The 20,900-nt window shown below is 45.5% G+C and overlaps 4 protein-coding genes across 4 annotated transcripts; 3 read left to right on the top strand and 1 right to left on the bottom strand.

Annotated features, from left to right (window-relative positions):
- The first annotated feature begins 4,680 nt into the window (after positions 1-4,680).
- BDB00DRAFT_585157 (phosphatase 2C-domain-containing protein) lies at positions 4,681-10,927 on the top strand. The gene is made up of 7 exons (XM_053117948.1): positions 4,681-4,980; positions 5,070-5,248; positions 5,350-5,520; positions 5,588-5,741; positions 5,810-7,814; positions 7,886-10,325; positions 10,404-10,927. Exons 1-7 carry the CDS (start codon positions 4,974-4,976, stop codon positions 10,599-10,601), a joined length of 5,154 nt encoding a protein of 1,717 aa, XP_052983919.1. The 5' UTR covers positions 4,681-4,973; the 3' UTR covers positions 10,602-10,927.
- Positions 10,928-11,250: 323 nt separating this feature from the next.
- On the top strand, positions 11,251-15,076 carry BDB00DRAFT_925757 (kinase-like domain-containing protein). Its single transcript, XM_053128817.1, has 10 exons — positions 11,251-11,718; positions 11,830-11,945; positions 12,050-12,158; positions 12,241-12,488; positions 12,700-12,831; positions 12,959-13,080; positions 13,165-14,237; positions 14,305-14,575; positions 14,726-14,762; positions 14,852-15,076. The coding sequence occupies exons 1-10, from the start codon at positions 11,385-11,387 to the stop codon at positions 15,011-15,013; spliced, it is 2,604 nt and encodes an 867-aa protein (XP_052983918.1). The 5' UTR covers positions 11,251-11,384; the 3' UTR covers positions 15,014-15,076.
- A 605-nt stretch (positions 15,077-15,681) lies between these two features.
- On the top strand, positions 15,682-18,617 carry BDB00DRAFT_784578 (kinase-like domain-containing protein; the record flags this gene model as incomplete). Its single annotated transcript, XM_053120472.1, has 6 exons — positions 15,682-16,135; positions 16,237-16,496; positions 16,630-16,761; positions 16,908-17,029; positions 17,170-17,663; positions 17,740-18,617. 6 exons carry the CDS (start codon positions 15,682-15,684, stop codon positions 18,615-18,617), a joined length of 2,340 nt encoding a protein of 779 aa, XP_052983917.1.
- A 117-nt stretch (positions 18,618-18,734) lies between these two features.
- On the bottom strand, positions 18,735-20,831 carry BDB00DRAFT_803491 (uncharacterized protein). Its single transcript, XM_053122022.1, has 2 exons — positions 20,390-20,831; positions 18,735-20,217 (listed from the first exon to the last, which is right to left on the bottom strand). The coding sequence occupies exons 1-2, from the start codon at positions 20,615-20,617 to the stop codon at positions 19,027-19,029; spliced, it is 1,419 nt and encodes a 472-aa protein (XP_052983916.1). The 5' UTR covers positions 20,618-20,831; the 3' UTR covers positions 18,735-19,026.
- Between the last annotated feature and the right edge of the window lie 69 nt (positions 20,832-20,900).

Below are 20,900 nucleotides of genomic sequence, written 5' to 3'. Positions count from 1 at the left end.
CTTACTACTACCCCTACTAGTACTACTTTCTTCTTTCGATGTATCTCTTTCTAAACAAAAAAGAAATTCTTGTTTCTTATCTTGTTGATAAATTGTTACGTAATAGTCGCTTGATATCATTACCCGCCTGAATATGCCATCCATTACACATTGATGATCTTGTTGTTATATATGGTACCACTTACTTCTAAAAGAGTGAAGGTGGTATAGACATTGGGTCGAGTAGCATTTGAGCTGAGCTTCAAGGTATGTAAAGCACTAAAGCCGGGTATCTTATGTACATGAAGTTTGACAACATTCCATATTGAGAGAAGTGAAACACGTAGCGACGACTAGCTGCGCATCAGCAGTGTCCAGCAGACAGGTGACTCTTCGGAGCGAACAAGGCAACTATTCGTAAACGTAAATGATACCAGTAGGGCTACGGACCATTCATCCTGGATACTAGTGGTTGACCGAAAGTAACAGAAAACCAGGCAGTAAGTAGTGGTCTTGTGCCCAAGTAGCTTATTCGAGAATATCATGTCAGCTCGCTTGAGTGAAAACTCCAGTGAAGGCGGCACAACAATTCACCAATTGCTAACAATAGTCTTTGTATTGTCGCCATTTTGTACTCTCAAGTTTGATCTCTACTGCTTTCTTTTTCCAAAAGCCGGCAGCCGGTGACTGGCAAATATGGGAATAAGCGGTCTATGTACAAAGATTCGCTCGTCGCTTTTTGTGATCTCTCAGGAACACAACGTCAGCTTGGTTTAAACAGCACAATGCAGCGTTCTTGTTAAGAAATACCTCGTGAATAGTAATAGATCATCCGGGTCAGTACACAGTCAAAACAGCACGATTGATTGATGTTATCATAACATTTTTTATGAATTTTGTGCAGTAAGTCTATCACATCTATAAAAAATGGCTGTTTTTACCAGCAGAATAAATACACGATGAATCATCGTGGCCCATCCAAACTTACCGTATGTTGTTCCGTCTATATTATTCTCTTCCTCGGCCTCATTCGGCGATATAGCCTTCTGTAGCTCGGCGGGATTTATAACCCTCATCATGTTTAAAAAAGTCGTATGTATACATTGTGGTCTTTGCCGCAAAATGACGAGCGTTTTACTTTAATCCAAGTGATCACTTCGGGTGAGTCAAGCTACGACATATCTGCTAACGTGTCAATTTCTTCGACACGTGTGCCACAACTTTACTTCTGAGAGAAAGATGATCTTTTGGCAAGTACACGCTGTTCAGGAGCTTGTGTATTTTCGTTTCTACCCGAGTGATCAGTTTATTTTAAAAGAATGTGTGACTTATACTGACATTCTCAATGGCAAACGATTATTCATTGGACGATTTCGAACTGTGATGCGTAATTATTTTGACACATATGTACTCCATTGCTAACAGTGATTACCCATAGTACGTTCTTTGCTTAAATCAAGTGTATACAAAGTAATGCTGTGGAAATAATCATGATTATAATGATAAGCTGCGGATTCAATAATAGTAACAAAGGTGATGATGTTGATGATTGATGTTGCGTACAAGTATCAACGGTTATTAATATAATCGGGTATTGCAATACGACAAAAATTATATGTCAAAGAAAGAAAAATGCTTCTGCAAGTGCCTTCTAACAGAACCGAGCTGTTGACCTTCTGCTTACTAGGCAGACACTCGGCTAACAGAGACAAAAAAGGCGGATTGGCAGGCCGACCCGTCTACTACCACGAATGGCACATAGTGCACTCATTACATACACACACAGCTTTCTCCTCATTACAACACAATAACATATACTGTAAACATAAGAAGAATGGGGCGGATATGAAATAACAGAGTCTGAATTTTATCTATGTTGCTCTTGCTGATTGGTGTTGTATGTATAGAAAAGAATAATGAATAAAGCTAATATAATGCTACAGTAGTTTCGTTTTTTTTTTTTGTTTCTTTGACTGGTTGATAGATCTTTTGGCGTTTCTTTTTGGATGTGTGTGTGTGTGTGCAGATGTGGACGTGTGGAGAGTTGATTAATATAGTCCCAAAAGTATATGCAAAGAAGAGGGAATCTAAAAAAGATGGCGATAAGTGCGTGGATGCTGGTAATGTGAGGTACGCCTACGGGTACAGCTGGTGGTGCAGGTACTTCTCGGATGGTAATATAAGTGCGTTTGGGTTTCGGAGGTGGCATGGGTGCCTTTGATGATGTTATGAAAGCAGCAAAACAGCACGGTTTGTGAGTCAGAGAGAGAGAAGACTTGCTGTTGGAAGATGTGATATTTATTGACCTTAAAGATACATGACCATTTACGAACATGCACAAAGTACTACTACTACTATGATACACCACCGCCTGTTGGCTGCTTCCGCGGAAGGAACAGCGATAGCGTTAAATATGTCTGTACAGAGTAGGTAATTCGTTCTGGCTGCAAGCACGTGCTTTATAATTAACATATTTGATTGCATTGACGTTACCATGGTAATCATACCAATGTACTCATGTACCACTTATTGCACCACTATAACGTGCCATGTAACAAACAGTTACAACCTTCTTTAAAGTTACAGTTCACCAACAAGTTGCACAAGAGAGAAACACACCGTGTTGCTCTAGAATCGTGACACTTTTTTTCTGCAAACAACACATTTTTAAAAAATTGACAGCAGTGTCATAGTTACAAATGTCGCCCAACATTGGATTTGTTGCTACAGCCCGTAATGGTAATGCTGTGGCATCACTAGTAACTAGCGGGTCGGATACAGAACTTACGAGACTTAACGACCCAATGATCAAATAGATAGATAGTGCTTGTAGCAATGAGTTTTGCTGCAATAATTGTTCTCATGGCAACGGCAGCGACACATAATTTATAAATTCATGCACCGCATCGTCGTTGCTTTGCAAGGAGTGCGTAGATGCCTTTCATCCTCTCACCCCCCCCACACCTCCTTTTCATATCAAGTGGCAGACAACACTGTTGATTTTTTTACTATCAAGCGACAGGGAGAAAGAAAGTAGGTTAAGCTGCCAAAGATAGAAAAAAAAATAAACAGTTTGACTATTTCTTAAGCGATCGCTTCATCACAAAACTACACACGTTTCTTTCTTTTGCCCCCGCCCTTCTTGGTCGCCTTATTTGGGGTGGGTCGGTCATCTTTTGACATCCGAGGTGTACACTGCTGTACTTTTGTCTAAAAGACTTCAACTGTTTGCAAGTTGAAAAGCAAGACTCGAGAAGAAAAGCAAGGATTCGAAGCCCTTTAGCACTGCTATACAACACAGGGAAAGAAGAGACAGAGAAAGACAAAGGCGGCTATTTCTCTTTGTTACACACAGGACTCATACTACATCACGTACATATCCGCCAAAAAAAAATATTTGCGTTAACTTCTCTCTTTTATTCTCGGTTACTTATTATACTTTCTTTTCTTTCCCCCCCCCCATAAAATAAGGCAACGCGCGCGTCATCATCAACAAGGGCAACCCCAACATTGGCAAGCTCTTTTACATTTATAGCGCCAATCCATCTATCTCTTTCTTTCTCTCTCTCTCTCTCTTCTTTTTTTCTTTTAACACGACGACGGCGACGACGGCAGAAAAACAGCTTACTATTGTTCCATAACAATAAAACCAACATCAACTACTACTCTATAACCGCACACCACACATACGAGATATACTTTTTTCTTAAAAAAAAAGGGGGAAAAATACCACACAAAGAAAATAACATCATCTCGTAATGATACCGGGTAATGCTCGACACACGCCGCCGCGCAACCATCAAGGCAAACAGAAACGCAACCCCGTTCCGTACCCTCGGGGAGGACGACACATTGGCGATGGTGTTTCAGTGCAATCACAATCACCATCGGCGTCATCAACGACCCTTCCTCACCAACATGAACGTTCTGGTTCAACGGAATACAAAGACTATGAATATCTATCGCCGCATCAACAACTTTCACCATCACAACAACAACAGCAACAGTCGTCTTCGCATGCACCACAGCAACAAAGTAAGACAAAATGCATTATCACATCTATTGTATTTCATGCTTTAAATTGACACACACACGGTTATTACCCCTGGCTGTAGCATCTGATCCAGCTCTCTTATCCGTTTATTCAGCACCCAAAGACAAAAAGAAACCGTTGTTTCGGTTTGGTAAAAAGAAGAGTAAGTACTGAACATGTGTGGGAAAAAAAACCTCTTTGAACGGGAGGTTATAGTGGAGCGTAAAAGCAAGAAAGAAGAAGCGAGACACTCACACAGAGGGAGAGAGAGAGTGAGAGAGGGGGGGGTTGTATTACCGGAGAGAGGAGAGGGAATGGGGCTGAATGAGTACATAAGAAGAAAAGGATGAATGTCTTTTTTCTAATCTGTGGTGTTGGGGCCGGATCTGTTATTTTTCGCATTTTAAACACACACACACACACACAAAATTGGGTATGGTGTTATATATAAGCAGGCCGATCTGACTTGTCTTCCGTCTCTACAGCATTGACGAGTTCAGTGGGTATCGCGGCGGGTGGTCCGGTGCCTTCTGCAGCAACAGCAGCAGCAACGGGAGGAGGTGGCATTCACGGCAATACGTCAATGACATCACTTCATCCTCGAAAACGATCCAACGAGTACGAATTTCGGCAACAGCCACATCCATTAGACGCGTCGTCCATGGACGACTCTACCACCATGTCTTCTGCAAATCAACAACAACAACGGTCACCTTACAACAGTTACTATAATGTCCAGGCTGCTTATGGCGACCGAAAAAAGTCGGCTGGATCGTATGCAAGTCGTAAAGGAAAGGATCGTGAGAAATCAGAAGGCAGCTTTTCGAGTACTGGGCGACTGGATAGCGGATTCAGAAGCAAGGTAAAGAGCGGACGGGAGGGGGAGGAGTGTAATTATACATGCTTCAGACGCCCAGGCAAATAACTCTATCCTTTTTTTTTCATCAAATATTAGGATAACATGGAGTGTAAGTTTGGATTTCGTGTTTTGGCTTCATCGGGGTGGGGTGGCGGTGGTGAAAAAAGTACTCAATAATGCCGCGGATGGGGGGTTTAGTGTTCGTCGACCAAAACTTTGGCAGTATGGAAGGCATTGTAAATCCCGATTTTTATTCTGGACACCAACAAAACAACAACAACAACAACAATCACAATAACAGTAACAGCAACAGCAACAGCAACAGCAACAACAACAGCAACAACGGTTATGCACATCCGGTACTAAACCCAATACAGGTAAAAACAGCAACAAAGGAAATGGGGCAGGTGTAGCAGCATGTAGTAGTGATAGTAGTAGTAAAAGTAGTAGTAGTAGTAGTAATGAAGTATGGTTTTAGAACCAGGATTCTGCAGAACCATGGGCTCCACCGGACAGCTGGGCCGTGCAACCAGCTGAAAGCATACCAGGATCTGACATACAATCTGCAACATTGATCGACGACGAAGCGTCGGAATACGACGGATACTCTCTTATGGAACCCCAAAAATACGATTTCCCAAGAAAAAATGCAAGTAGCTTGGGACAAAGCACTATTAAGAATGGCTAATACGTTCAAACTAACAAGCCAGATTTAGTATTGTATTCGTATCTTCCGACCCGATGGCACGTTTGCCACACTACAACTCCCACTGTCAACCACAGCCAAGGATATCGTGCAAAGACTGGCAAGCAAGTTCTTTATGCCTGACTTGAGCAAACTGAATTTGATGATTAAACGAAACAAATCAGGTAAATGCGTTATTATACTCCTGATTTCAAACGTTAGTTTGGGGTTCCTAATGTTCGATACTATGCAGAGCGTATCCTCCAACCAAACGAACTGCCTTTGCAGTTACAAAAGACGTTACTCGAGCAGATGGGATACAGCGAACAGGACAACATTGAAGACGTCGGCCGCGAAGACAACTCATACTTGCTGCGATACGTATTTGGCCAGAATATGGCGCCGATAACACACGAAGATGCCGATTACAGCGAACACCAGCATATTGATCTACAAGCACGAAACCTCCCGACAATCCCAATCTTCTTGTACAAATACGCCCAGCGCATCGTGTCGCTCGACCTGTCGAAAAACCTGCAAATGGAGATACCCGTTGACTTTATCCAAATGTGCCGCCACCTGAAACAACTGTGGCTGGCCAACAATGACTATGTGGCAATACCCCAATCCATCCGCTTTGTCCGTGGCCTCGAACACCTCAACATATCCGGCAACCGGCTGCGCGACCTGAACCACGCACGATTCGAAGAACTCGCCGGACTGAAAACGTTGCGCGTATACAACAACCGACTCGAAAAGCTTCCTCGATCCTTTGCCTCCATTAAACACTTGACAATGCTGTTTGTCTCCAACAATGCATTCACGACGTTCCCCGAAGTCATTTGCGACATCACCAGCCTCACCTACCTCGACATTAGCTTCAACAAGATCCAATCCTTCCCCGACGAAATCGGTAACCTCAAACACCTGGTGCGTCTGTTTGCAATCGCCAACAGATTTTCCGGCAGTTTACCCGACAGTTTTGCAAAGCTGGAGAATCTGCAGGAACTCGATATTCGACAGAATTTGATCACTGAGCTCGACGTGCTCTCGCAGCTGCCAAAACTTGAGATTCTGTTTGTCGGGTACAATGCTGTCAGTATTGTTGGCTGTGAGTTCAAAAGTTTGCGGCAGCTCAAGATGACCAAGAATCATCTCACACAGTTCAATTTGGGCGGTTCGCAGCAACAGCAACAACAATCTAGCAATGTTGTCACTGGGATACCGGCTCCCATAGCAACGAGTTATGACGGCGCCATGCTGACCGATCTCGACTTGTCCAGCTGTATGCTTTCGTCGTTACCTGAAGATGTGTTTCTGTACACGCCATTGCTTGAAGAACTGGTCTTGGACAGTAACACGCTCAATTCAATTCCAACCAGCATTGGCGCGCTTCGCAAGCTGCTTCGACTGTCGGTCCAGAATAACTTTTTGGATAGTCTGCCGTCTGAAATCTCCAAGCTTAGCGAACTCAAGGTGCTGGATGCCCAAAAGAACAATCTAAAGATGCTGCCCAAGGAGATTTGGCTCTGTGCGTCGCTGCAGACGCTCAACTGCTCGTCTAACTTGCTCGAAACGTTCCCCAAACCATTCTCTGCACCAGGTGTCGCACTGCATCTCCCGTTGGCACCACAAGCCGATGCCGTGGTCCCGCCCTCGGTCGTGGCTAATGCATCTGACGGTGTTCTTCCAAGTCCACTGGGAGGACATGCCGGTCAGGGGATGGTGCCGGGTACAGCAGCAAACGCGTTTAGAGATGCCATTGCCGCCGACGAAAGCAACAACAACAACAACAATAACAACATGGCCGTCAGTCCAGGAAGCACGCTCCAATCGCCTCCAAACTTTAATCCGCCATCCTTCTTTGCCAGCCCTCGCAACCATCCACCACCGCTATCACTTTCGCTTCGTCGCTTGTTCCTCGGTGATAACCGCTTGACCAACGAAATCTGGTCGCCGTTGATGCTGTTCCTCGAACTGCGAACGCTCAACTTGTCATTCAACGATCTCGATGAAATCCCACCGGAACACTTGTGCCATCAGCATCTTTACGAACTCTACCTGTCCGGCAACCATCTGACTTCTTTACCGGCAGACGATATTGAAAAGCTGAGCTATTTGCGTGTCCTGGCTGTCAACGGCAACAAGCTCCAAACACTGCCTGCAGAAATCGGCAAACTCCGCAAGTTGTTGGTGTTGGATGTAGGCAACAATGTACTAAAGTACAATATTGCCAATTGGCCCTACGATTGGAACTGGTAAAGTGTTTCTCTATCCCTTTTTCTCTCTAAACCAATTTGCCTCTAAACTCATTGATATATACATACAGGAATTGGAATTTGAGCTTAAAGTTCTTGAATCTGTCCGGCAACAAGCGTCTCGAGATCAAGAAGATGCACCCAGAAGCGCACGGGCCGAAAGAAAAGGATCTGGCCGACTTTAGTGCACTTACGCGACTTCGCATGTTGGGCTTGATGGATATCACGATTCTAGGCGTATCCGTTCCCGAAGAGTCGCCCGATCGTCGTGTGCGGACGTCGCCTTCCGAAGTCAACAACATGGCGTATGGGATTGCCGACTGGCTCGGTTCAAACGAACACTTGGGTACATGGGACTTGGTCATGCCGCGCTTCCGCAACAATGACGACGAGAGTATTTTTGGTCTATTTGACGGGCGCAAGAGCACACGCACAGGCTGCAAGCTCACAAAATTCCTCAACGACCACCTCACATACCACGTCATGAGCGAACTGCGTAAGCTCAAGGAAGACGACACCGTTGTCAGCGCACTGCGTCGATCATTCCTGTCGCTCGAAAAGGGACTTGGCGGCCAGATTGGCGATGAAAAGGATTCGGGTGCGTCAGCGGTGGTGTGCTATATCTCAGGCACCAAGCTCTATGTGGCCAACGTCGGTGATGCCATGGCCGTCATTTCACGCAACAACGGCCAAGCCTACGAAATCACACACAAGCATATCTCACTGAATCCAAGCGAAATTTCGCGTATACGGGCCGCAGGCGGTTTCGTGTCCAACACCGGCAAGCTGAATGGTGAGCTCAAGGTATCACGTGGGTTTGGTTACTTTGATCTGATCCCAGTGGTGAATGCCAACCCGTATGTGGCGACGATCGAACTGACTGAGAATGACGAGTTTGTGATCATGGCGTCGCGCGGGCTGTGGGAACGCATGAATTACCAGACGGCGGTGGATGTGGCACGAACGGAAAAGGATGATTTGATGGCCGCTGCTCAAAAGCTGCGTGATTTTGCCATCACGTATGGTGCCGAAAAGGATTTGATGGTCATGGTCATTGGTGTTGGCGATCTGTTTGACAAGCGCGATAAGCGGTTCCGGTACTTGCGAGGTCCTGGTCGTGGCGCTGCGGGTGCGGATGCAGCAGGGATTTTGTTGGACGATGTTTCACTTGGACCCGCCGGTCTACCGCTCGTCGGCAATTATAGGCGAAGAGGCAAGGAAGGGCCTGGCGACTCGACTCTGGCACGGCTGGATCGTGAGGTCCCGCCGCCCATCAACCAGGTCGCACTGGTGTTTACGGATATCAAGAGCTCCACATTGCTCTGGGAGACGCAGCCGGAAAACATGCGGTCCGCGATCAAGATCCATGATGCAGTCATGCGACGAACGCTGCGTAGTGTCGGTGGTTACGAAGTAAAAACTGAAGGTGATGCCTTCATGGTGTGTTTCCAAAACATCACGTCAGCGTTACTGTGGTGTTTCACCGTGCAGCTGCAGCTCTTGGATGCGGATTGGCCAGCAGGTATTCTCAGCACCGCGGAAGGACGTGAAATCACAGACCAGGAAACAGGCCAGATGATCTACCGCGGTCTGTCTGTGCGCATGGGTGTCCACTGGGGCACGCCTGTGTTTGAACGCAACCCAATCACGAGCCGTATGGACTATTTCGGTCCTGTCGTGAACAAGGCAAGCCGTATCTGTAACGCAGCCGACGGTGGCCAGATCTGCGCGTCGTCCGATGTTGTCGCCGCGCTACGCAACTTCCCCGGTGTCCTGGACGACAATACGCTTGGGATGGACGACATGCCTACGTCGGCCAACAACTATTTGATCAGTCGCGATATCCAGCAGCTCAAACGCTTGGGTTTCCATGTGATGGAATTGGGCGTACGTCGTTTGAAGGGTCTGGAAACGCCAGAAATGTTGAGCTTGGTCTATCCAAAGCAGCTTGCCGGCCGTATGGAACTGGAAGAGCAGAACGCCATGCTTGAAGAAGGCGCCACTACCAATGCCACGACGCCTGCTGCTGCAACACCAGCCACAACGGGCACGACCACACCTGCTGCAGCTAGCACGCGAGCTAAATCACCATCTGCATCACCACGTCTTCTTGGTACAGCAGAAACGTCACGGACCACATCACCCCAACCAACCGAAGAAGAAGAAGAAGAGGAAGACGACGACGATGTTGTGGATGAAATTGAGCCAGTTGATCCGGCTGTCAGGGTCGTCGAGGACAGTTTTGCGAAACGGTTACCGCCGCGACCATCGACCATGTCGTTCAAGCCAAAGAGCAGCTCGAGTCTGATCAGTAACCGAGCGATCGACCCCAACCTTGTCTGTGCACTGAACAGTCTGGCGATCCGGTTGGAACGGCTGACGACAGGCAGCAAGCAAGGACCAACGAACAAAAGCACGACGATGAGCAAGATGATTGAGCGACATATCATGTATGATGCAGGCGACGAAGAACTCATGACGTTGATGGAAAATTTTGTTACGCGGGTCGAGGTTAGTTCTTAAGCATGTGCTAGTAATGATAGAGTTATTTATAAAGCTGTCTGTCTTGCTGATCCGTTATAATTATAGAATGCGGTGTCGACGCTCTACTTGCACAAGGTCGGACATTTCGCAAACGTGCTGGAGAAGCTCGGCGAGGTAATTGAGGTGGACTCGATGCATATTTTGCGAGCGTTACAAATGTATTCCGACGTAGCTGGATTGACCGAGTCGCCTGCTGGTCTGGCCACTTCTCCCCCTTCTTCACAACAACAACAACAACTCTAACCCTAAGCAAGCTCATCTAAAAAGAAAAAACAAAGAACACACGCACACACACACAAACCATACCCTCTTATTCCATTATTCTTAAACTACTCTATACTATTAACCATGATTTCCTATCTCTTTCTCTCACTTGATCCCTGTCTTCCAACCCGCAACAAGCAACCACATCACATCACTCCACTTAGTCACTCACAATAGCATTTCTATCACGCACACACAAACCACAAACACTGGCAATAACCACCACTACCACCACCACTACCACCACCACCACCCCATCAAGCAAAAAAGAAAAAAAAAGTCTTTCCCAATGTTTTTATACCAACGAAAGTTACTCCTGCATGCAATTTATTGTTGCTGCCTAAAACATTTAGCCGGAAAGCAAGAGTGAAGACAAGGGTGTCAAGTGAACTCGTCAAGAAAATAGCTGAAACAAACACACAACGCTCTGCTAATAGTGCAGTGGTTTGTCAAAAGTGAGGCCATGCCCAAAGGATGGGTGAGGGAGGGGGGTCAGGGTGGTATAGGTCAGAGTGTTATACTAGTAAGCATTAGGCGCGCGTGTCATACAGAAGAAATAATAGCTGGAATTTTTATTTTATTTTATTTTTTCGTCTCTCACTCACTCACTCACTCACTCACTTACTTACTCTCACACGCACACCGCTAATAAACCACTAATACTTTTACTATTCTCTATCCACCCCTCTCTTCCTCTCTCTTTCTCTCTCTTTCTCTTTTGAAATCTACGATAATAAGAAACGAAAAAGGGCATTTCGTTAAATGCTAACCACCGAAAGCAGTGAATCCTCGGATGCACCTGTGGTAGTAACGCTCAACAGCAACAGTAGTAATAGTAGTAGTAGTAACAATAACTACAACAACAGCAATAACGAACAACACACGAACAACGTCTCCCGTTCTTCGAGCTTCCATCACTCTTCCTCGCAACAAAAGCGGTCGATCGGAAGCGCAGCCGATATCTTCAACAGTCTTAAAATATCAACGACCGTGCAGCATCAAGATCAATCGACGCCTGCTTCGCCGATCCCCTCGGCGACAGATTCGCAGGTTGTCATTCAAAGCATTGATGACTTTGTCATCAAGGGAGCCATCGGTACTGTCTTTTTTTCTTTTTCTCTTCTGTTTCGTCATTAATGTTTGGCTCACTCATAAAAACATATTACACACTGGTGACGATATATATAAAAACTACCACCACTTGTAGGCTATGGTTCGTCAGCAGTCGTGTACAGCGCTATCTATACGCCATTGAATCATCGTGTGGCTCTCAAGATGATTGATTTGGATATGTTTGAACGAAATCAAATCGATGAACTTCGAGTAACTATCTATTATATACTCTTTCTCTCCCTCTCCCTTTCTTTCCATCCATTTTATTAGGGGGAGTAACAGCAAGTGGTAACAAATGCAAATTTTCTAAATAGCGCGAAACCACCTTGATGGCCTTATCCAAACATCCAAACGTGTTGCGCGTCCTGGGCTCATTCGTACACGGATCAAAATTATACATTGTCACTCCGTATCTTGCAGGAGGTAAAAAAAAAGTGCTTTTGCTTTTGTCACCCAAAAGATGTATGTGCACTACATAACAAACTAACTCTCAAAAAACGAGTAGGGTCATGCTTGGATATCATGAAGACCAATTTCCGTGAAGGATTGGACGAACTCAGCATTGCCACGATCCTGAAACAGGCGCTGGAGGCACTGGCTTATTTGCACAAGAACGGACATATCCATCGCGATGTCAAGGCCGGTAACCTGTTGATGGACGAGGATGGCACAGTCCTCTTGGCCGATTTTGGCGTGTCGAGCTCGTTGATGGATACGGGTGATCGAGGCGTGCGAAAGACATTTGTAGGCACGGTAAGTTTATTTCGTAAACGCTGGGGACTGTGATTGTTATGTGTGTGTGCGGAGGAGGGGAGGGGAGGAGAGTCTGCACATACCACGTGGTGCTTTTTTTACTTTTGCAGAAAAAATTATTATTAGTCTTATTAGTCTTGATATTAACATTGTCGCATACACACAATATGATGATAATGCTAACTTGTATCATCTTGTCCTTCCTCTTAAGCCCTGTTGGATGGCACCCGAAGTCATGGAACAAGCCGGCTATGACTACAAGGCCGATATCTGGAGTTTCGGTATCACTGCTATCGAACTGGCTACTGGCCATGCTCCTTTTGCAAAGCTGCCTCCTCTCAAGGTAAGAATGAAAAGGAACGGAACGGAACAATGGTCATCTCTTGTTTATTTATACTCACGGGATCCATTGCATTTTCTACATACTACTGCATCTGTTGTGTGTGTACCTTTGCGTTTATGTATAACAGGTGCTGATGATGACGCTGTCCAGTGATCCACCTACGTTAGTGCGGGAAACCACAAAACACAAATACTCACGTGTCTTTAAGGACATGATTGATCTGTGTCTCAACAAGGATCCTTCAAAACGGTAAGTAATGAAACGAGGTTACTTGTGTGTGTGTGTGTGTGTGTGATATACTGATCTAATCTAATGTTTTTTTTGTATAATCAGACCTACGGCAGAAAAGTTATTGCAGCATCAGTTCTTTAAGCAGGCGAAGCGACGTGACTATCTTGTTAAAACATTATTGACGGACTTGCCAGCCCTTGAACAGCGTCCACACAAGAAGATTCCTCAACGCCAGATCTCGATCACAAAGACTGATGAGTGGGATTTTCAAGACGATGACGTTGAAGAAGAATCGAAAGACAAGCAACAACAACAGCAGCAGCAGCAGCAGCAACAATCTACTAGTCAACAACAACAACAACAACAACAGGTGCAAGGCGGAAGACGGCATATTTCGTTTGGAGATGTTGTCGTGAAAAATCCGCCTCAACCCTATGCAGCGTCTGTTCAAGCAGAAGTTGTGGCACCTACCAAAAAGTCTCGGTTTGTTGTGGAAGAAACTTCGCGCGAACAAGTCCCCTCGATGCCCGCAGGAGGAGGAGGAGGAGCAACCGGCGATCTTTCAATCCCATGCTCACGTCAGGCCAGCGTTTCAGAAACGAACAATAGTCCGATGTTGGCGCCTTTAACAGACAACAGTTCCGATGAAGGTGTTAAGAAAGGCCGCTTCAGCGTCAATAAGCAATCCGAGCAACAGCAACAACAGCAGCAGCAGCAGCAAGATAAACCACATCAACAACAACAACAGTTACAGACAGCAGACTCGACTGCATCATCAACATCATCTGACAAGCCGATTTCTAAATCAGCTAGCCATGATAATATAGCAGGCACGCTAGATCGTAAATCCCGGTTTGAGGTGCACCATGGCGATCATCATCAGGCAACAACAACAAGCACGACATCCTCATCGGCGTCGCCACAACTCTCTGCTGTTGCCGCAGTAAATAACCTGTCGTTATCGCGTGATAATTCATTGTCGTCGGTGAATGGCCATGCTTTAACACGAGACGGATCATCCCACTCGCGGCTGCCGGCAAGATACCAACCTTTAACAGATACCAAAGACGATCACAGCAGAAAAGTTGGCCGATTCGAGCTATCGTCTGAATCGGGTCGACCTAGTGGTGCTGGTGGTGGCAGTGGTGCTAGCAACAATAACGAGAAATCAGATGGTAATACTGTCTTTAGTACTCTTAAGCAATGTGGGGCCACTCTATTGATCTAAATTTTTCTGTACAGTGCTGCATCCGTACGAATACTCATCATCGTCAAGCACATCGCCTTCGTCATCGTTATCGCGCGGCCAGTTATTGCGACTCGGCTCAGATCAAGCGTTGCCCACGTTTCAAACACATATGGAGGAACTCATCAAAGTGAACGAAACGCAACGAAATCTATTGCAAGAACTCTCCGGCATACTCAAATCAACCACATCATCAACAACAACAGCATCATCATCATTATCATCATCAATAATAAAGAAGTCCGGATCATCCGATACACAGGAAAGGTAAGTTTATTTGCTCGGTGCGTCGTGGAGAGAGATGAGTCCGGGTACACACACACAGAAATCAGAGGGGGAAGGCGCGTCGTGCAATGGTAATATCTTTTTGAGATGATGATTGATGCTGATGATGATGATTCCCGGTTGGTATTTTAGACCCAATAGTAATATGGACGAACTTTTATCTACAGTGGTAAGGGAAAATGGGCTATTTTGTACATTTTTAATATGGGAAAACAATGCTGCAAAACATGGCTAAAATATTAATTGTTGTTGTTTTAGGATACGTTGGAGACACAGCTGCAGGCATCGATGCGGGAAAATCAATCTTTACAACGGGAAAACGAGGCACTCCGAAGGGAAATTGAAAATATTCGTACCAGTAGCAGCGGTGGTAGTAGTAGTAGTAGCAGTGCTGCTGGTGGCAGTGCTAATAAAACATAACCGCACTTTTTTTTTTTTTTCTGAAACGTGGAGATCGAATTTTTTTTCTTTGGTGATTGAGAGAGAGAGAGAGAGAGAGAGAGAGACCGACGACACGGTCTGTCGTATTATTACTATTCTTATACTTTCTTTTAATCTCACACACACACTTTCTTTCTTCTTTCTTTTCCTCTCACTCACTCTTTCTCTCTCACTTCTTTTCCGCTCTCAAAACAACAACAAAAAAGGACATAGACAAAACAGCCCCCTTGAGTGCCGAAAGAAACTAGAAAAAGAGCGATCATATAACAAACACGAAAGAAAGAAAAAAAAGAAGATAAAATAACGGCCATCCCCCCCCCCAACCCTTTCTTTGTTCTGTTTTCGGATGAATACGACCAGTCTATACGAACAAGATACAACAACTACTAGACGGCAGCAGAAGCAGCAGCAGCAGCAGCAGCAGAACAACAACTACTCACTACAGTCTAACGTATTCGATGTCGCAAGCCCCTTTATCGCCGCCTTCGTTCCTGAAGGGGTCTACCAACAACAACAGCAACAGCAACAGCAACAACAGCAGCATTTCTTCTTCCTCCTTTGACCGTGCTCGTCCTCGATCTGGCAGTCTCATGAGAACATCTTCGTCTAACCATCGTCACAGCAGTCCCCCACCTCTTTCCAGCAACATGGCTCGTCGATTCTCTGAAGCTGCGTCTCCACCATCCAGATCATCCCAAGACTATAATAATACTAATAATAATAATAATAATAGTAACAGTGCTGATTCAACCTCACTGTTACATTCTGCCCATCCCAATGTGTCGAGTGTGTCGCTGGCATCCTCATTCCACTCTGCAACAACAGACACCAACTGGGCGAATCGACTCGACGACTTTGAACTCAAGTCACCTATTGGCTATGGCTCTTCGGCAGTGGTGTACGGCGCCGTATACAAGCCTACCAAGCGAAAAGTCGCGCTGAAAATGATTGATCTGGACATGTTTGAGCGGAACCAGATTGACGAGCTCAGGAGAGAAACGGCCCTGATGGCTTTGTCCAAACATCCAAATGTCCTACGCGTCTATGGCTCTTTTGTGAATGGATCCAAATTGTACATTGTCACACCTTATTTATCTGCCGGTAACGTTTTTCTTTCTTTCTTTTTTCTTTCTATCTCATTTATCTAGAAGGGAAGATTGTGTTTTGTTGGATTGGGTACCAGATGGAAACTGAACTGTTAGGGGGGGTGACATATGTAGGTTCCTGCTTGGACATTATCAAGACAGGGTTCCAACATGGGTTTGAAGAAGTGACGATTGCTACGATCCTCAGGCAAGCACTGGAAGGACTTGTGTATCTGCACAAGAATGGTCACATTCATCGTGATGTAAAGGCGGGAAATCTATTGATGGATGACCATGGCGGTGTCTTGCTTGCCGATTTTGGAGTGTCCAGTTCATTGGCCGAGAATGGCGATGTCCGAAAGACGTTTGTGGGAACGGTAATAATAGTTTGCTTTCGGGGAGAGAATGTGTGGTGTTTCTAGGGTGTTGTGTGAACAGGAGAATGACGTTATATTTCTGCGGTGAACCACTTTTCTCACACACACACACATACACAAACATCTTGTTTAGCCATGTTGGATGGCGCCCGAGGTAATGGAACAAGCCGGGTATGATTACAAGGCCGATATTTGGAGTTTCGGTATTACTGCTCTCGAGTTGGCTAAGGGCCATGCCCCGTTTGCCAAATTTCCTCCCATGAAGGTACGTGTATTTGTGTGTGTTTGTTTGAGATTTGAGGGTGGTAGTAGTAGTAGTAGTAGTGGTAGTAGTAGTGGTATAAGCTGATTCATTTTTTCTCTTTTTCCTCCTTGGCTCGGATATAACTGCGTTGTGTGTATTGTCACCAGGTCCTCATGCTGACCTTGTCCAACGATCCCCCGACCTTAGATCGGGAGTCGACCGTGCACAAATACTCAAGAGCGTTCAAGGATATGATTGACTGCTGTCTTCAAAAAGATCCCCAGAAAAGGTACTTTTGAAACCTTATTACATACAATTTTACATGTTTGCCCTGTGTTGCCATGGTTTTTTCTAACTATCAAGTGACGACTTTATATTAACTGCCTATGACTACATCTACTACTATTACTTTTACGGAAATTGAAACAGACCGACAGCAGAAAAGCTACTGCATCACACATTCTTCAAACAGGCGAAAAAGAAGGAATATCTTGTAAAGTCGGTTTTGGCCCATGTTCCTCCCCTGGACCAGCGGCCCCACAAAAGGGTGCCACAAAAGGCTATTACCTTTGAGTCTACAGAGCAGTGGGATTTCGACACGCCCTCAACTGAAGAGCCTCCTGCTAGTGTTCCGCCCACCGCTGCCGCTAATGTTGCAGCTACTCATAATACCACCACCACCACCAACAACAACAACAACAATAATGGCAAAAAGCATATTTCGTTTGGCGATGTTGTTATTCGGGACCCGCCCAAGCCAGATCACGAACAACAACAGCAGCAGCAGCAGCAACCACCCCAACAGCCCAAAAAGAGCCGTTTTAGTATAAATCCAGAGAGTACAACCAACTCAACATCGTCGTCCTCGGACATCGCGCCTTTGCCCTTATCTCGATTATGTAGTCAGGACAGTGTAACAGGTGGTAAGTAATTGTTGTATTACATAATGGCGTCTATCTGAAAAAAAGTGTTACTTAACGTTTTTGTACTTTTTTCAAGAACGAAAGTCAAGGTTCGAAGTTCAACAACAATCACAGCAACAGCAACAGCAACAGCAACAACATCCATCCTCTGGCTCCGAAAGCGCTCTCTCACGCGAAAACTCAAATTCATCCGGCTTATCACTACCGCGGAACAGTTCAACGAGTTCTACGAAATCGAGTCGTTTTTCTGTCGAGATTGAAAATCCTGCAGGCCGGGAACATCATCACCACCATCAACAACAACAACAACAACAACCATCGTCTAACCCGCCCGCAGCATCCAATGAAGCAGCAGTGGCAGCAGCAACTGCAGCGGCAATAGCTACAGGACCAGGAGGACCTTTACCCCCAGAGTGTCGCAAGAAGGGCCGATTCGAACTGATTGGCGACACAACGACTACATCCAGTGCCTCCGGTACTACTACTTCAACAACAACAAGCAAACCCAACAACAATAACAACACTATCACCACCAGTACTCCATCTACCCACCCACACGAACATGTCGAGTCCCCCATCTCTTCCTTATCCGGATCGCCCAACACATCACCTTACACTTCATTATCGCGCGATCATCAGTCTACTGCCAACGCCGCACGACTCTTGACAAGTGCAACAACAACTTGTCATGACAACAGTAATACCGCTGGTGGTGTGCCTGCTATTGTATATACCCAACTGGAAGCCTTGCTGAAACAGACCGACACTCAGCGAACTCTACTCAACGATATGATGATGAATGTAAAAAAAAGTCCTGAAACGACACTGACAACCCATGATACTGTGGAACATTTACAACAACTCTTGTCCGCATCTCTCCGTGAACGTGATCGGCTCTCTCGGGAGAACGACGCTTTAAAACGTGAGGTGGATCGTTTACGGCGCCACCAATAATGACACACACTATTAATCAAGGGATAAGATAATAATAATGACAATAACAGTAATACACAATCTAAACAACATACTTTGTTTCTTTTTTTCCTTAAAAAGAAAAAGAGGATAAGAAACCTAGCTTTTTTATTTTATTTTTTCAACTTAAAAAAATATATATTGACGAAAGGGATTGCAAATGAAGGAACAGAAAAAAAGAAAATACGCCATTTTGTTTTGCGTGTTTGATATGTATTGGAAGTGTGCTTGTGTGTGTGTGTGTGTATACATGTAATGAGTAATATGGAGGATGCATCGGAAGCTTTCCCATGTAATGGTACAATTGCGATAGAAGTGGAAGACGGAAGATAGGTGCATATGATGGAGGTACCTGAGCTTTTATGCGGGGGAGAAGGGTATACATGCTTAGTTAGCGGTAGTAGGTGTTATGGGCCCGTTTACCAGGTTTGCGTAAAGTTTCAATTCCTCTAAGATAACCATAGTCGACTTTGCCCCGTACCACTACATCCACTTTTGTCGGCGACCAATCCCAATATTCCAACTTCATCACTGTGCTTCTTTCGGACGGTTTGATGTACAACGGCAGCGGATACACATCCTTGCTGTACTGATTCATGCCAGCCTTACTCACCGTCACCAACAGCTGCAACCCATGGGAGGACCTGGAACACGACACGCTGTGGATCTTGATATCGACCTCTGTGCCAATCCCACCGAGCGGTACTCTGTGCCTTGCCAAATCCTTGCTCGCAAGAACCACATTATTGCCAAAGAACACGGGCAGCTCACCACTCAATTCGGTGCGCACCCTGTAAGGGAATGATTTCTTGAGTTCTTGGATAGCCTCGGACGACAACGACACGACAGTCGAAGCAGCCATGGGCACCAGCGTATATGCCGACCCATCGAGAATCGAGTTGACCACCGCCTCCTCCCACTCTGGATTGTATCGCGGCCGGATCCCTTGGACGTAAATGACCTTGTGGCTCTTGAGACGAGGACTATGACGGAGGTTATCCAGGAACGTGCGGAAGCGTTTCACGTGATGCAGCCGATCGTCCCACATGACGACCCTATTCAACGACGGAACCTTTTCCAGCATATTCAATATATACGCCTGCTTGAAATCCATTGTTGACGAAAACACAGATGGGCCGTGTTCGATTTCGGGATCAGGCCGCATGCACACCATGTCGAACGCCAAGTTTTGTGAAGCGAGCATGCGTGGTAGAATTTTGTGGAATGGATGCACTCGACGGCCAGTCAACACAACTGTCAGCACGTTGGGGTTTTTGATCGATGCGTGTGCTTCTTTGAGAATGGACGGATTCCAGTACCCTTCCCAACCCGAGGCTTCTACTTCCTCGCCGAGTTCTAAGCTACGTACATCCCGCCACCATCCTGGGCCTAAAAACCTTTCCGTCGTCAACGCATGCACGAGTGTGGGATGCCATAGCGTAGGGCTCAATAGGGGCGAATAGAATAACGTGGAGTCAAAGTCGAAAATGGCCAGTTCGGTCGGTTCGCGTTGTTGTTGGTCAGGTGTTTCCTTTTGGTGTTGTGCAAAGGGCGATCCGTCATATTGTCGGTCGAGAATACCCTTTTATAAATGTGTTAAAATCAATCGTGAATGTACCAATCAAAAGAGAAACCGCTTTCTCTCTTCTCTCTCTCTTTTTATTTCGCAGCAACAGCCAGACAAGCACCCCCAACCCCAACGGCAAACCGTGTTTGTCCATTTTTCCTTGAGTGCTATTAAGTTATTAACTTACGCGTTCTTTATGGGTCACATCGTTGAATGAGAGCTTCATGGTGGAGTGGGGAGATAGATAATGGGAAGAATAGCAGTAGCAGAAGAGATAGAAAATAATCCCGACGACACAGTGCAAAGTCGAGGAGTTTTGAGCCTCGTGATAGTGTCGCATCGGAGATGATGATGATGAGGTTATTGTTATCTTTGCCATTCTTGAATCATGGAGGTCCCTTTTCTTTGGGTTCATGTTTCATAGAAGCATAGAAAAAAAGAACAGTAGACATTTTTAGGAAATGCAGCCGATCCACTTGAATTATCTTGGTTCAAATCAAACGTTTAGATGGAAATAAAAAAAAATCAGGCTACTACATGCACGTTAAATTACAGTGAAGCTGATAGAAACTGGTCGCACACAAAAGTCGCAATTTTATAAATGTTGGAAGTATTGTTTTAGATTCTGGTCGTACTTTTACATATAGTGATGGTACTTTTTTTGAAAAATAAAATAGGTTGCACTTTATGTTTGCTTG

Source organism: Zychaea mexicana (genome assembly GCF_025766255.1).
Source record: "Zychaea mexicana strain RSA 1403 chromosome Unknown BDB00scaffold_8, whole genome shotgun sequence".
In the NCBI taxonomy this organism is placed as follows: domain Eukaryota; kingdom Fungi; phylum Mucoromycota; class Mucoromycetes; order Mucorales; family Lichtheimiaceae; genus Zychaea; species Zychaea mexicana.
The sequence above is the reverse complement of the archived record's forward strand: the minus strand, read 5'-3'. Positions and strand labels throughout refer to the sequence as shown.

Coding starts and splice junctions, on each gene's coding strand:
- BDB00DRAFT_585157 (XM_053117948.1), top strand. Junction 5,521..5,587: donor ACGATTTCCCAAGAAAAAAT/GCAAGTAGCTTG, acceptor AGCCAGATTTAG/TATTGTATTCGTATCTTCCG. Junction 10,326..10,403: donor ATTTTGTTACGCGGGTCGAG/GTTAGTTCTTAA, acceptor TTATAATTATAG/AATGCGGTGTCGACGCTCTA.
- BDB00DRAFT_925757 (XM_053128817.1), top strand. CDS start 11,385: ATGCTAACCACCGAAAGCAGTGAATCCTCGGATGCACCTGTGGTAGTA. Junction 13,081..13,164: donor AACAAGGATCCTTCAAAACG/GTAAGTAATGAA, acceptor TTGTATAATCAG/ACCTACGGCAGAAAAGTTAT. Junction 14,763..14,851: donor ACGAACTTTTATCTACAGTG/GTAAGGGAAAAT, acceptor TTGTTGTTTTAG/GATACGTTGGAGACACAGCT.
- BDB00DRAFT_803491 (XM_053122022.1), bottom strand. CDS start 20,617: ATGAACCCAAAGAAAAGGGACCTCCATGATTCAAGAATGGCAAAGATA. Junction 20,218..20,389: donor ATGTGACCCATAAAGAACGC/GTAAGTTAATAA, acceptor CATTTATAAAAG/GGTATTCTCGACCGACAATA.